The sequence below is a fragment of the Echeneis naucrates genome, chromosome 9, assembly GCF_900963305.1.
Source record: "Echeneis naucrates chromosome 9, fEcheNa1.1, whole genome shotgun sequence".
NCBI lineage: Eukaryota > Metazoa > Chordata > Actinopteri > Carangiformes > Echeneidae > Echeneis > Echeneis naucrates.
The window spans coordinates 14,931,895-14,946,146 of record NC_042519.1 but is presented as its reverse complement, the minus strand read 5'-3'; the positions used below and the strand labels follow the sequence as shown (position 1 = coordinate 14,946,146).

Here is a 14,252-nt window from a genome sequence, read left to right as displayed (position 1 = left end):
CGGGGATCTTCCCAGACGAGCCTCTGATCGCAGAAGTGCCGGATGAGCGGCTGCGGCTCCTCTCCGCATCGCCTTGACTGCGACGGGGCGAAGAGTCACCTTCAGTCCAGCAGCTGAGGACTTCACACCCAGAACCCGGAGTCCGGCTTATAGCTGAGGTGTCTCCTCTGACGCGCCGATGTCGGAAGCAGTCGTTGGCGCTCACGGATGTTCTCCAAATGCAACCATTTTTTATGATTGCGCGTTTCCATGAAGCACAAAGTGCGGCGGACGATAAGGATCTCTTCTCACGGCGGCACAACCGAACTAACGCCGCCTGCGTCCCCCGCCGACGAGCTGACAACGCAGAGCAGCAGACACTTCAGGTCTGTGTGCCGTAGCTGCACGTCCAGAAGCCAAACAAACAGACAAGACGAAAGGCGAACTCCCCGCGTCTGTCTGCAGCCTGTCTGACTAACCTTGGAGACGCAGAAGAAGAAGATGAAGAGCAGCCGCTGCAGGCCTGACGTGGCTTTGTGGCTGCGCACCCAAAGGACGGACTTACTCACAGGGCCCCATCAGGTCCAGACCCCCGCCCTGATCCCGGTCTGAAAGGCAGGAGACCAACTATAACACAATGACTTTTATTTCAACTTCAGCCTTCATGTTCAGATCCATCCAATAGGAAGAATCTACCACGACATGTTGATCCTCGTGTGCAGGAAGAGTGTGTGTGTGTGTGTGTCATTCTGAATACATTAAGAGTCCATTTCAGTGAACGATGAGTGCTGTTTCTAAACCTGCATTACTATTTCATTGTGAACGCAGAGGACAGCTTTAAGAATCCATCTGTGTGTTGTAAATATACAGTCAGAGGCACATGGCCTGCAGCAGTATTCACACGTGGTGATCTTGAAGAAATGGTGCTGTTACAAATAGCCTAGTTTCTTTGGATGGGAGTTAATGGATTCTAACCTACAAGCTTCTCCAATTTTAATAATAAAAAAAAAAATAAAAATAAAAGAGTTATTTGCTCCTGTGTAACAGAAAAGCTGAGACTCAGCTCAGTCCACCATGGACAGAAAAATGCACCTTCTTAGCTCACATGGCTCCGGACTCACAGCACATTTGATGCCATATTTAAATATGTTAACAACTGAAAGCAAAAAATATAAACTGCTCTTTACTATATTCTTTATTTTGAATATACAATGGCATAATAATAAATAAAGATACATATACATGCATCTTTATTATTATTGTTATTGGATAGATGATCATCTCCTCACCTGTATGTATAATGTATATTTATATGTTTCAATGTAAAATGGATTCTTAGAAAACACTGGCCTACTCAAACCAAACACTTAATGTACAGGTTTGAAATGAACAAATAATAAACACAATCTTTGTTCTGACTGGAAAAAGGAAGGCTACTGTATGCATGGGTCAAATGGCAACTAAAATGGGCTTAGTTGTAAGAATATGTTGTATGGTCGTGATTTTGAACACTGAAACCATTAAAACCGTTGAAATCAATGTGAACTCCTGTCAAAGAGGAAACTGTTCATTTGACTTCAGTAAATGTTTTGTTGTGACATTAATATTGACATTCACCCAATACGCGTGTGTGCTCAAGCTATTCCTTTGTTATTAAGTTGAATTGCGATGGAGTCACACCGTAGTCAGCTTTTATTAGCAGTATTATCTTGGCGATATTGTGTTATGATTTGATTTTATATTCTGGATTTTGGGTAAAAGTGCGAACAAGAGCTCTATAAATCTCCCAAATCTCTACTTCATTGTCCAGATTTTTTAAATGTTATTATGAAATATATTTACACATCGCTTTTTATACTCATGTTTGGGGTTAGTGGAAACGTAACAGTGATTTTGCCATTTACATAGCTGTCCTATTAAATTTATCAGATATGTTATTGAAGGCGGATCAGATTGGAATATCTCATCTGATTGTGCTCCTCATTAAAATGTTAACAGACTGATATGGGATTGCATTGGAGGTGAAACAGCAAAGATTAGAAGCTGCTTGATCAGCTCCTGACCAGACAGGAGCAGGACACTTTGCAGGGCCCAGATCATATCCACATCATGTGGAGATAGAGAACAGAGAACATCTCCTTCTGCACCATTTTCCCATTTTATTCGTTTATTAATGACTGACAAGAGGCTGGCAAACTGTTGTTTTCCAGCCACCACACCATCCCACCTGCTTGGAGGTCATTCACTGTCCTCTCATTTAAACCACATTTACTTCCCCAGCCTCTGCTTTATCCAAAATGCCTTACTTTAGCCTCATCCTTGAGTGTCTTTACCATTTCCTCTTTGCTGTCAAAATGAAGGGAAGAAGAGGTAGCAAAGGAAGCAGAATATGAAGAAACCGATGATCCAGTTGACTGAGTAGATGTAGATGATGATCATGTCCATGTCGAAGCGCCAGCCTCGAGAGTCATCCTCAAAGTCCAAGGCGTCCAGACGGTAGCCTCCTCCGTGGGGGAACTGGCGTTGAGCGATGGGACCGGGCTGCCTCTGGAAGCCTGGTTTGGAGGATACAAATGGGGAATCTCATGTGGTGACTTTAAATTAAAATGACGCTGCGCCAAAAATGTATGAAAGTTGGCAGTAAAAGATTTCAGTGAAAAGACATGCAGGTCATGATGGAAGTTCCAAAAACTGTTATTAAGAATGAGTTTTATGAATAAATAAAGTCAAATGTGTCAAAAGAAACAGGTGGATGCAATTTATCTTGAGTGAATGATGTGACACTTAATAGTATAATTACAATAACAACAACACCAATAATAATAATAAAAATAATAATATCTCTAAATGTAGATAAGACACCAATACCAAGGGAAGGTAGATTTGATTAACTGATTGCATAGAGTGTTCTTGCATGGGCGGGGGGGCGGGGATTAAAGACTTGCCTCCAAAGATGCGGAAAAGTTTTCTGCAGCTCGGGAGAGGCCACTTTGCACAACTTGCTTTCTGAAAGTTCTGTTTCCGGGAAAGGTATTCCTTTGGGAAGAATGTTCTTGCCGATTGGTTCAGCTCTGTATGAAAGGGAGCGAAAGAGGCAAAATCAATATTAAAGCACCTTCACTTTTTGATAGCCTTGATAGATAAACCCTGATTTATTCACTGTATTAAAAAAAAAAAAAGAGCAGATGGCACAGCATCACTACCAGACTCCCTCATTTTCTCCTTGTTCTGTTCCAGTGTGACTTTGGCTTTGGTAATCAACACAAGAATCTAATCTGCAATCCGTGCCACCTAATCACTTACAAGAGTCCTTAGTGTGTCTGCTGTCCTCATAACCATGGCCACTCTACCATTTTAATGGCCCTAGCAATGTCCTCGGTGCTCACTTTCTCCTACACACATCTAGAAGTAGGCCAATGCGAATCAGAGTTCTTCATTACTTATTCATGGCTTTGTCCAAATCAGAGTACGTCCTATGTAATCAGTGTGCAGGGATCATGAGGTCAGAATAAAAATATGAATGTTGGACAAACACACATTATTACAGTGGACCATGTTGTTGTGTAGATGCGTTCCACACAGGCTTAATTTTCACCTGCTGTTATTATATATTTTCCAGGGTTAGATTTCTTCTTACTTCCATTCGAAAGCGGTAAAAAAACGTGTTCAGAATGTATCTGATTTTCACTCTCTGGGTGACTCATCTGGTCAGAGCTAAACTAAAGGTCTACTCTACTCCCAATGGGACATCTGCAGCTGGGCCCTCTGAACACCGCAGCTTAGATGTCATCTGGGTAACAACCAACAAACATAGGAACACACATATAACTGTGTCTTCATGATCACAAATATATACACACATCTGTGCCGTTTATGAGTGATGATGGTATTTAAAAATTAAAAGAAGAATTGTAATTCTGTCTTCCTCTGGATAGTGACAGGATTCGTAAGTAAAGATGTGGCTATTTCCTCTCGTGTCGGGTATGGCCAAGCGCTTTTTGCCCATTAGCTCACCCTTCTGGAAGAAGACATGTGTGATGATTGTTCTGCAGAGGGGGCAGGGGGTGTTGGTGGGGCTGTTCTTTGCCAGTGTCCTCAGGCAGGGTTCACAGAAGATGTGATTGCATGGGTGGCACATATAAGGGCTGAAGTACACATCCAAGCACACGGCGCAGATGTAACCTTCTCTGTCCCCAGCGCTCATGTCCTCATCATCCTCACTGCTGCTGCTTGATGGGTTCCCTGTTGAACTCTGTGGAGTTAGTGCAGAGGAGGGAGAGATAAGTGTTACACAATAAAGGATCAAATGGATTGTTGATTGTTAAATATACATTGAGAGCACCTGTTTGATTGAATGCAAACAAATATCTTCATGCATCAGTGCAGTCTGCCTTCTCGCAAAGATGAATATTTATGTGTATATATTCAAACAGCTGAGCATATATAGTTCTGCTATAATGATTTACCTGAAGTTTTTTTTTTTTTTTTTTTTTTTTTTAAATCTCAAAATATTATTATTTATCACTCCAGCACACAATGCAAGTAAAGGAACAGCATTCTGATTACTTGGGGCCCAAGTGAGTATGTTGCTTTGTGTCAAGTGACAAAATAAAAGACAACAATCCAGAGAATTTCTAATTTCTCCAGGGCGTCATCGTAGCAGATGGTCATAAATATATCTGAAAATGTCTATTTTTTATGGGACTCTTGAACATGCCCAATTTGATGAGTGTAAACACCTTTGACAACCACCTGTCTTGCATGATAATATGTGTGAGGACTCGAGTGCATCAGATGTGAGTTCAGCAGAGTGATACATCTAAATATAATTCCTCACATCTTACTTTGCAGAGTGAAGAGCGTTTGACCCCAGACTTAGTTTTAATTAAAATTCTATTTGTCTCAGGATATTTTATTTTTTGGAAAGCTATCATATGTTTGAATGCACAGTAAGAATCACGCAGAGACAATTTTGTAAGATGAGAACTTTCTTTTTTTTCCGCTGCAGCTGACCAGTCCTTCATGTTTTTTGATATAATTAAAATCTTTTTATTTCAGACAAAGCAAGACATGCCACCCCTGCTGCTTAAATTCCTTTCAGCAGCAGTCAACCTGCCCCCCCCTCAGTCTGATTTCAGCTCTCTGCACCTGCATCCAAATCCCAACAATAGCTGATATGAGAGGATGTTTCGTGAACAGTATCTGGACCCCTCAAATCCTGCGAATTTCCCCCAGACCTCAGTGAGTAGACCCCTGGGGACTGAAGCCTGTGATTCCCATTTTGAGAAAAGTCACGGCAGGATCCAAAGTAATTACCACTTCCTCACCCAGGGGAAGCTCCAGGGACTTCCTTGTCACACCAGCCCTGCATCCCAAGGTGTGTCATTAACACAGAGGAGAGAGCACAGAGCTAAAAATGCCGGGGCTCGCTCGTGACAACATGCACACTAACATGCTAGCTTTGTCATGGTTGCCATGTTAAACATGTCCATAAACAATAAATAAATAAATACATATTGTCCCATTCTTCACAAAGAGGATCATGTTTAAACTATTGATTAGACATGGAGCAAACCTCTATTTCGCTTCATCTACAACACTACTACAGCTGATATTAGAGCAGCTGGATAACAGGGTCACCAACTTTGGGTACCTGGCTGGAGTGAGATTTTGTTGACATGAACATGGCGTATATTTAGACCTATCTCGGTTTAAACAACTATGCAACTACTAACACGTTAGGATTGAGGGATGTGGCCTGCTTACTATGATTGAATGATAAACAGCCTGTCAGGCCTCTTGCTGCTCTCCCAGCCTGTGATTGGCTGCCGTTCTGCTCATTTAGATACCCTGTGCTAACAGAGTTGAACACACAGGAAGTGCTGAGCGAACAGAGGCTGTGTGTGTGCTGGCTGCCAGTTGTTGTGTCCCTGCGTGTTCACTGATGGCGGCGCAAATATAACGCCATAGTTTTGCGGTGAGATTGACAGTGAAAGTGTGTCACATTTCAGAAGCGTGAATGGTTGGCGACCCCGACCGGATAAACTGAATCTGAGTAATCCAACATTAATCTCCTCTCCCTCATATGGGATGATACCACTCTCTGTGTAAAAGTAGACAAAAACACCTGCTCTGACCTTTGGCCTTTTGGCCGTATGTTGTATGTACCACAGAGCATTGTACTCTAAGCAAAAAGCCTAAAAGCCACTTGTTGAAATAAATTGAAATACACGTGAAAAATCTGAACGAGAAGAGAGATGAAGGTGGAAATAGTATGAGAAGTTGAATGCGAAGAGCATATTGATCTACCAATAGCAGTGCTATGGACTGAATTGGTGGCTAGCAGCAGAAATGTTGTGGTTGTACTGAGCTGCTCCCAAATGGGGAATGAATGAAACAGTGAAAGTGAACTGATAAAACGCAGCACATATTCAATAAGCCTTGTTAATGATGAATGGCCAAGCAAGCTTTTTCAATTTTCCCCCAATAAACCAATGTTTTCAGGCATTTGAAAAATGCACCGATTCCCTTTTTATCTGAGAGTAAGGGGAGACAGAGATCAATACCACTGTTTGTTCATGAAATATGGAGCTGAACCTTTAGCATATTGAAGCATGAGGACCGAGCACATCACATGGGAGCCACTGGTCTCATTTTATCCAAAGTTCAGATATATGAATATCAGCAGTTTGATGATTTAAGTAAAATGTCAAATCTTGTTCGGATGAATAATAAACAAACCAGACTATGATGAGAAGCTGATGACTGATGCTGTGGTGGGCCAAAAGTTAGAGCCCATAACTCTCAGTGCATTACATTCCAAGGATTTCAATTGCATTTCATCCCATGAACAGCAATATTCTATTCTTTGTTCATTATTGAGGTTTAAATTTGATTATATGTGGTATATTTTTAAATAAAAGTCAAACTATCATTGCAGATGATGATATAACATTGAAAATAAGAAACTTGAGTTTGCTGCATTCAGCTTTTGCACTTAAATCTGTGATAATTGTGGGGTAAGTTAAGGAAGTGTTTAAAACGATTCAGTTGTTGTCCTCATGGTGGCATCTGCTCTCTCCCACAGTAATATTCCACATCACAATAATAGTAATAACAGACACAATCATATCCAATAGAGCCAGATGGTTGTGTATTGTGTATCTCCATTGTGGTTAAACGTTAAAATGTGTCAGATGAGATAAAGACAAGGAATATCTTAACCAAAACTAAATAATCAAGGGGAAAAATAGAAAATGTATATATTTATATCAACTCCGTTCAGTCTCCCTCTAAAACAGCAGTCAGAATAATTTCAATCCACCAACGTGACTGCAGATCTGCAGCAGCCAATCAAAACAAAATCTGCTCTTTTGTCTGCTTGTTTTTTAAGGGCTCTCTGCCCAAGCGTCATCATGCAACTAATTCAGATGTAACCCCACTTTAAACCACACAGACAATGGCTATTGAGATGAGCTGGGTGCTGATAGGGCTGTCGAGAGTCAGCATGCAGATGAAATGAACACAGACGCATACGCATGTGGCCACACACTGACACATAATGTGTCAGAAATAAAATACAGTGAAAATAGTGCGCTGCAGCATTATTCTGATGAGATTTCTGTTTTTCTATCTATTGTAAACACGCAGCCTTTCTTTTTTTTAACTTTTCTCCTTTCCATTTTTACCTTTGATCTTTAAATGGAAATACACCTTTAAGTGGATCAGTGACCTGACCTGTGAAACTTTGTCTATTCATTTCCTTGCGATGATATCAACAAAATACTTTGAATCTTTTTGTTAATTTACTTACCATCAACATGCTGCTAATGGGAACTGATGATAGTACATTGATTTGGTCATGTCCTTCAGAAAAAAAGTATAGTTCCACATCTATTATAAAATAGGTATGGAACTGGGGAGGGACATTTTGTCTGAATGAATGTTAGTTTGGGTCTAATATTAGGTCTAACATCTGTACCAGCTGTCACAAAGAGGGCTCTGTTCACCTGTCTGCTCTCCTGCAGTTGACTTTGTCTCCACCTCTCTCGTCTCCTCTGCCTCCTCCTCAGACACTTAATCCTGTTCTTCTCTCTTTTACTCATCCTCCTCTCCTCGAAAGGAACATAAGGCAGCACCACCGCTGGGTTCATGGTTTGACTCATCACCTCCATCACACCGCTGCCTTCTTCCGAGTCATCTTCCACGTCTTCCTCTTCTTCTTCCTTATCGTCCTCCTCTTCTCCTAACTCTGAGCTGTTCAGAGATGGTATGCATGCTGCAGCATGATGGCTTTGTGATGAATGTCTAGTTGTTGGCCCAGTTCTCACCTCCATCCAGAATGGATCCAGCTCTCTGGACGAGTTAAATGGAGAGTGGTGCTGGTCTCCTGAAGCTGTCCTGGATGAAAGAGGTGTGGATCTAGACTGGATGGCAGACTGAGGGAGCGAGGAAGACGTGCATCTCACTGCAGGCCGAGGAGACAGGGCATTTAAGCTGGTGGTGTTGATGTGGGAGCAGCCAATACCGCCAGGCCTGGAACACGTGTGTCCTCTCGAGTTGTTTGATTCTTCTCCAATGTCCAAAGCACCATTTAGCTGGACATCAGAATTACTGCTGGAAAAGCTCTCACTGCTTCCTCTTCCCTGAACTCCATCTCCATGTCTGTGTGTTTCAGTTACTACTGTCTTTCTCTTCCTTTGTTTTCCTCTTTCCATGCCTCCTACAAGGTCAATATTTGGTTTTTCACAGCCCCTTTCTTCATTTTCCTCTCTCCATCTTCCTCTGTTTACCTCACTGCAGGTCTTTTTGTGGGCTTTCCTCCCTGGCAGTGCAGGTCTCACCAGATGTTCTACATGGCTTGACCTTCCTTCTCCGGCTGGATATGCACTCCTCGGTCTAGGTTTCACTGCCTTGAGACATGGGGTGTAAGTCTCACTGTTGCTGTTCTCTTCACTGGCATCCCCAGTTCCATGAGCTCCAACTCTGCTTGAGACATTTACACCGGAGGTCCCCACATGGCAGCTCATGGTGATGTTTTTTAACCCCCTCAATCACAAGCACAACGTTTCTGAAGTAACTTCACACAGCGAGCCCAGTCTTGCCCCTGTCATCCTTCCTGCAGTCTTCTTTCAGCTTCCCACTTCGCACTGTCTGGACCTATTGTGATGGGCTCTTTTTTTGTTTGTTTGTTCCGAAGCATTAGGGACTGTTCCAGGACAGAGGAGGTGAGCAGCGTAGCCCTCTGGGCTGGCCATTCCTGCCCCTGTTAGCCCCCTGGGACATTCCACACTGTTGACAAAGACAAAGTCCCTCTGGTGAGCCCCATTACAATAGGTGCACTGTTCATGGACTCACTATTGTCCTGAGTGACCTATAGAAAACACATCACCATGCAACCACTGAACACACAAAAATAAGGTGAAAAAGCCAGAGCCTCCCTTTCCCCTCATGTCCACTACCATAGTGTCAGCTTTTTTCACTCTCTGGTTATAAGCAGAGCAAAGTCAGTAGGTGTGGTTAGTGTTGTTGTGTGTGTGCAGTTGTCACAGATCATTTTTCAGACTCCTTTATTTTTGTTTCTAGTGGTGCCTCAGTGTACTTGCACCTGAAACTAGGTAATCTCTGGGTGAACAGAAGTAGATTTTTTATAAGACAAAATGGGAAAAAGTATATATAAAAAAAAAAAAGATGTGAAATGTATTATTCTTTTGTTCACATTAAGATTATATAAATATGTTCATTTAAATTTTTTTGCTTTGATTCTGGCCTCAAGTGTTAAATGGCATCAACATAGCAAGACTAATATTTAATTTCTGATATTTGAACAATTTCAGAGTAGAATTACAGGAATGGGTACTTCATGTTTTACTCTGCAGGTCTTGGTCTTTAATAGATTGTGAATTTATAGCCCGATTTACACAAACATAATGTAGCTGTAGCTTGAAAATTAGACAATAAAACATTTTTAGGTATAGTCTGTGATTTGTAGTTTGTTGCTGGTCCATGTTATGCACCAGACCCAGCTAAGGCTGGATGACCAACAAGACAAAATGTGTCCTCTGCCCAGGAACCGCCAAGGCTCCAGATCAATTTCCAGTAATTTTTTGTTTTGTTAAGGAATTTGAACTACTATGATGCAAAAATCGATTCAGTCAGACTTTATTACTGTATTTTCTACCTCTGTCCTGAGGGCTCCCTTTCTCACATGGTATTCCAAAAATATTGTGGTCTTACATCACATTACATTTTGTCCAGGAGCATCCGGTTCATCCAGCCCCATGGACAGCAACCTTTACTGAAATGGACTATTCATGGTTGTAGTTCTGACAAGCGGGAGCAACTTCTTTGTTCAAAAGTTATTTTTTTCTGTAAAAATTTTTTTGTGAACATTAATGAAAAATGTTACACACAAGCTTTTAAATTTTGGCAAATTTAGATCCCCAGCTTTTTGAGTTTACAGGTCTGTCAAATTCAGCTGTTTATTTCATACTGCTTGTTCCACTCATCATTTAAATATTCATCTTTCTGTTTTATTTGAAACATTTAACTGTGACCTAATCTCCTCTTTTCGTTCTATTGTTTTGCATACAACCAGGTCTGTCATGATCTTACTTGCTTCCAAAGGTTTGTCTTAACTCAGTTACTGTTTTCTAACACGCAGCTGACAATATTGGTTGTCTCATATAAAGATGAAGAAATAATGCCCCCAGCTTATACCCACCTGCCCCATCCACCCCTTCTAAATCTCTCTCTCTCACACACACACACACACACACTGCTTCCTCTCTCTACCACCATGTTCCTTCCTCCAGCCTGGGCTCTGATTGGCTGCAGTTCCTTCTGTGAGCAGCAGATGGCAGCAGCCTTCCTCTCTGCACTGCTGGTGAACTGTCCCTGGTGCTGAAATTAACTTTGGCTCTTGGTGCTCTGAACGCTCTGAAATTCCTTTTTACGTCCGAACAAAGAGATCCGCTCTAAACCATCCTGTCTATCAGTCTACACTTGTTCCTCAGCTCGCTTAGCCGACGTGAAACGCACCTTTCAAATGGTTAATTATTCTGAAGAGAACGAAAAGTTCATTTGTAGAGAAGATCGATCAGTCAGGACCATTTTCCTTGTTAATATAACCACCTCCCGTTTTCTTTCCTATTGGTGTCATTAATTAGTCTTGGCTGAAACTACACATTTAAGATGTAAAAAGTAATCCATAAAGTGCTATGCTCAGTGAGTCCATGGAGTAAAGCGGGAGAGATGGAGAAAGGAAGGAGAACTGTGCACCTTCACCGGCTGTCTGCAGTGAAAAACGGAGCAACCAGCAGCGCAGGATCTCACAACTCCAGGGCGACCTCCTCGCTGTCTGACGTACCCAAAGCTGCCGGTATAAATGAATTCACGGCGTCACCAAGCTCAGATGATTCTCAGTACCAGTGAGCGCACCCGGCTGTCAACACTCACGAGCTACAACAACCCCCCCACCACCACCCCCCTCTCAGACACACACACACACACACACACACACACACGCACACTCACATACACGCCTGCGTCATGCGTCCAAAGAGCCACGGTGCGAACTCGGTAACTCCGATGGACCCCGCTAAAACGTCCTGCAGCAGCAGCAGTTTGAGGGGCTGACTGCGTCCTGTTTGATCGTCCAGTAGCGTGTCCCCTCCCCCCACCCCCCCTCACGGCTCTGGGAAAAAAGTTGAGCTCTGAGGTCTGTGTGGTCTCATGATGGATATTATAACAACAAGCAGCAACGACAGCAACGCGACCGGGGGCTACCCTCACGGGGTGGACGTGGTCACCGACTGGGACGGGGGTGAGAATGGCACCGGGTCTAAATCTCTGCCTAATCTGGAGCTGAGTTATCAGATTATCACCTCTCTGCTCCTGGGATGCCTCATCCTCTGCTCCATATTTGGCAATGCGTGCGTCGTAGCAGCCATCGCCCTGGAGAGATCTCTCCAGAACGTGGCCAACTATCTGATCGGATCCCTGGCTGTGACAGACCTCATGGTGTCCGTGCTGGTGCTTCCGATGGCGGCCCTCTACCAGGTTCTGAACAAGTGGACACTGGGACAAGAGATCTGCGATTTATTCATCTCTCTGGATGTACTGTGCTGCACCTCATCCATCCTGCATCTGTGCGCAATCGCCTTGGACAGGTACTGGGCCATAACTGACCCAATTGACTATGTAAACAAACGGACGCCGAGGCGAGCTGCGCTCTTGATTAGCGTGACTTGGCTTGTTGGTTTCTCCATCTCTATTCCGCCTATGTTAGGCTGGAGAAGCGCCGAAGACAGGGCGAACCCCGACGCCTGCATCATCAGCCAGGACCCGGGCTACACCATCTACTCCACATTCGGAGCTTTTTACATCCCCCTCATCCTCATGCTGGTCCTATACGGGCGAATATTCAGGGCTGCCCGATTTCGGATTCGAAAGACGGTCAAGAAGACCGAGATCAAAAAAGTTACAGATAATAAGTGCGCGACTGTGTCTCCGGTCATCTTCCACAAGAAGACCAACGGGGAGGTGGCGGGTAAAAGCTGGAAGCGCACCGACGAGTCCAAACCCAGCTCTCCGTGCGTAAACGGCGCAGTGAGGCACGGAGAGGAGGGCGAGTCTCTGGAGATAATAGAAGTTATCAGTAACTCAAAGACGCACCTTCCTCTGCCCAACACCCCCCAGTCCTCGCAAGGCTACGAGAGCATGAACGAGAAGAACTCGGGGGCGAAGAGAAAGATCGCGCTGGCCAGAGAGCGCAAAACGGTGAAAACGCTGGGGATAATCATGGGAACTTTCATTTTCTGCTGGCTGCCCTTCTTCATCGTCGCACTAGTGCTGCCTTTCTGCGCGGAGAGCTGCTGCATGCCCGACTGGCTGGCCGCTGTCATAAACTGGCTGGGCTACTCCAACTCTCTCCTCAACCCCATCATATATGCCTACTTCAACAAAGACTTCCAAAGTGCTTTCAAGAAGATTATCAAATGCAAATTCCACAGACCGTAACCACCAAGCAGGGACCACAGCATTTATTTCCTGAGAGGTGGAGTACATAAACGGTCTGTATAGAACTGCAAAGAAAAAAAAAAACGACAAAAAAAAAAAAGTAATACACAGACTTTCATTCAGGGACAGTCTCTTTTCGGTGTGTTTGAGGACGGTGTAAAAAGAAAATCCAGGATCACTGGCCGCTGGTGAGAGCAGACAGGAACTTTCGCTCTAAATGTTAAAGCTCATGTTTATTCAGTGTTGTAGCTACAGTATATAGCCTATATGCGACGGCAGCCATTGTTGTATTGCCATGCAAGACCTGTCATGTGCCGATTCCATGCATCTTATCCTGAGACACGCGGGGTTTGGTCCTTATACATCATGAGCTTCAGTAGCTACTGAAACAATAAAAGCAATCAAAGTCTGTCCCTAAAGAAATATGAGTCTGTTCTTGTTCAGAGAAACTAATGAACCAAGAGGTGATTAAAGGGCGACTATGAAAAGTCACACGGTCACTTGGGAGCCGTCTCATCAAGTTCCATCATATATTTCATGAGAAATTAATCTTTTACTGAGTTGTTTTTGCAAACCAAGCAGCCTGCAATTTATCACTCTGCTGATGAAAATGGGAGGGGATGATCAGGTTCTCAGTGCATGGTTTTATATCAAACACTGTCTATCCATCAAATCCATCTCAGAGTGGAAGCGATGGGCTTTTTTTTTTTTCCAAAATGTAGGCATGAATGCTGATATTACATTTATGTTAATGTGTTTGCAGCCTCTCCTCTCTCTTTGCTTACTACAGGCCCAAAACATCCCTTATCTCTATCTACGTCTCCTAGATTGCCTGTGTGCATGAGAGTGAAAGATAAAAGGAACAAGAAGCCTGTGAAACAAAGATTGTTCCAGAGGTGGGGAAAAAAACATTAAACATTGCTTTATAGGGTCCCTTGTATTCGATTATTGCATGGCATAATTTACACACAGACTTACTGTGCATTTAGTGTTTGGGCTTGTTACGTTATGTAAATCAAGAAAATATTTTTATGTGCACACAATGCACATGAAAATAGGGCAACATAATACAAAGAGTTGCAGGAGACCTCAACTACTCTCATTAATCATACAGATCCATTTACATGAGATAAAAAGATAAAGACTACCAGACCTTAAAAGCAGAAGGACGAAAATCTTTCAGGAAGAAGGCCTAGCGAGGCCTGCATGCCTCATGAGATGGGTGGCTCTTGGCTCGTTGTCATGGAAACACA

At 43.2% G+C, this 14,252-nt stretch overlaps 1 protein-coding gene across 1 annotated transcript; it reads left to right on the top strand.

Moving 5' to 3' along the window:
* The first annotated feature begins 11,715 nt into the window (after positions 1 to 11,715).
* On the top strand, positions 11,716 to 12,999 carry htr1aa (5-hydroxytryptamine (serotonin) receptor 1A a). Its single transcript, XM_029511090.1, has one exon. The coding sequence runs from the start codon at positions 11,716 to 11,718 to the stop codon at positions 12,997 to 12,999; it is 1,284 nt and encodes a 427-aa protein (XP_029366950.1).
* Positions 13,000 to 14,252: the final 1,253 nt, after the last annotated feature.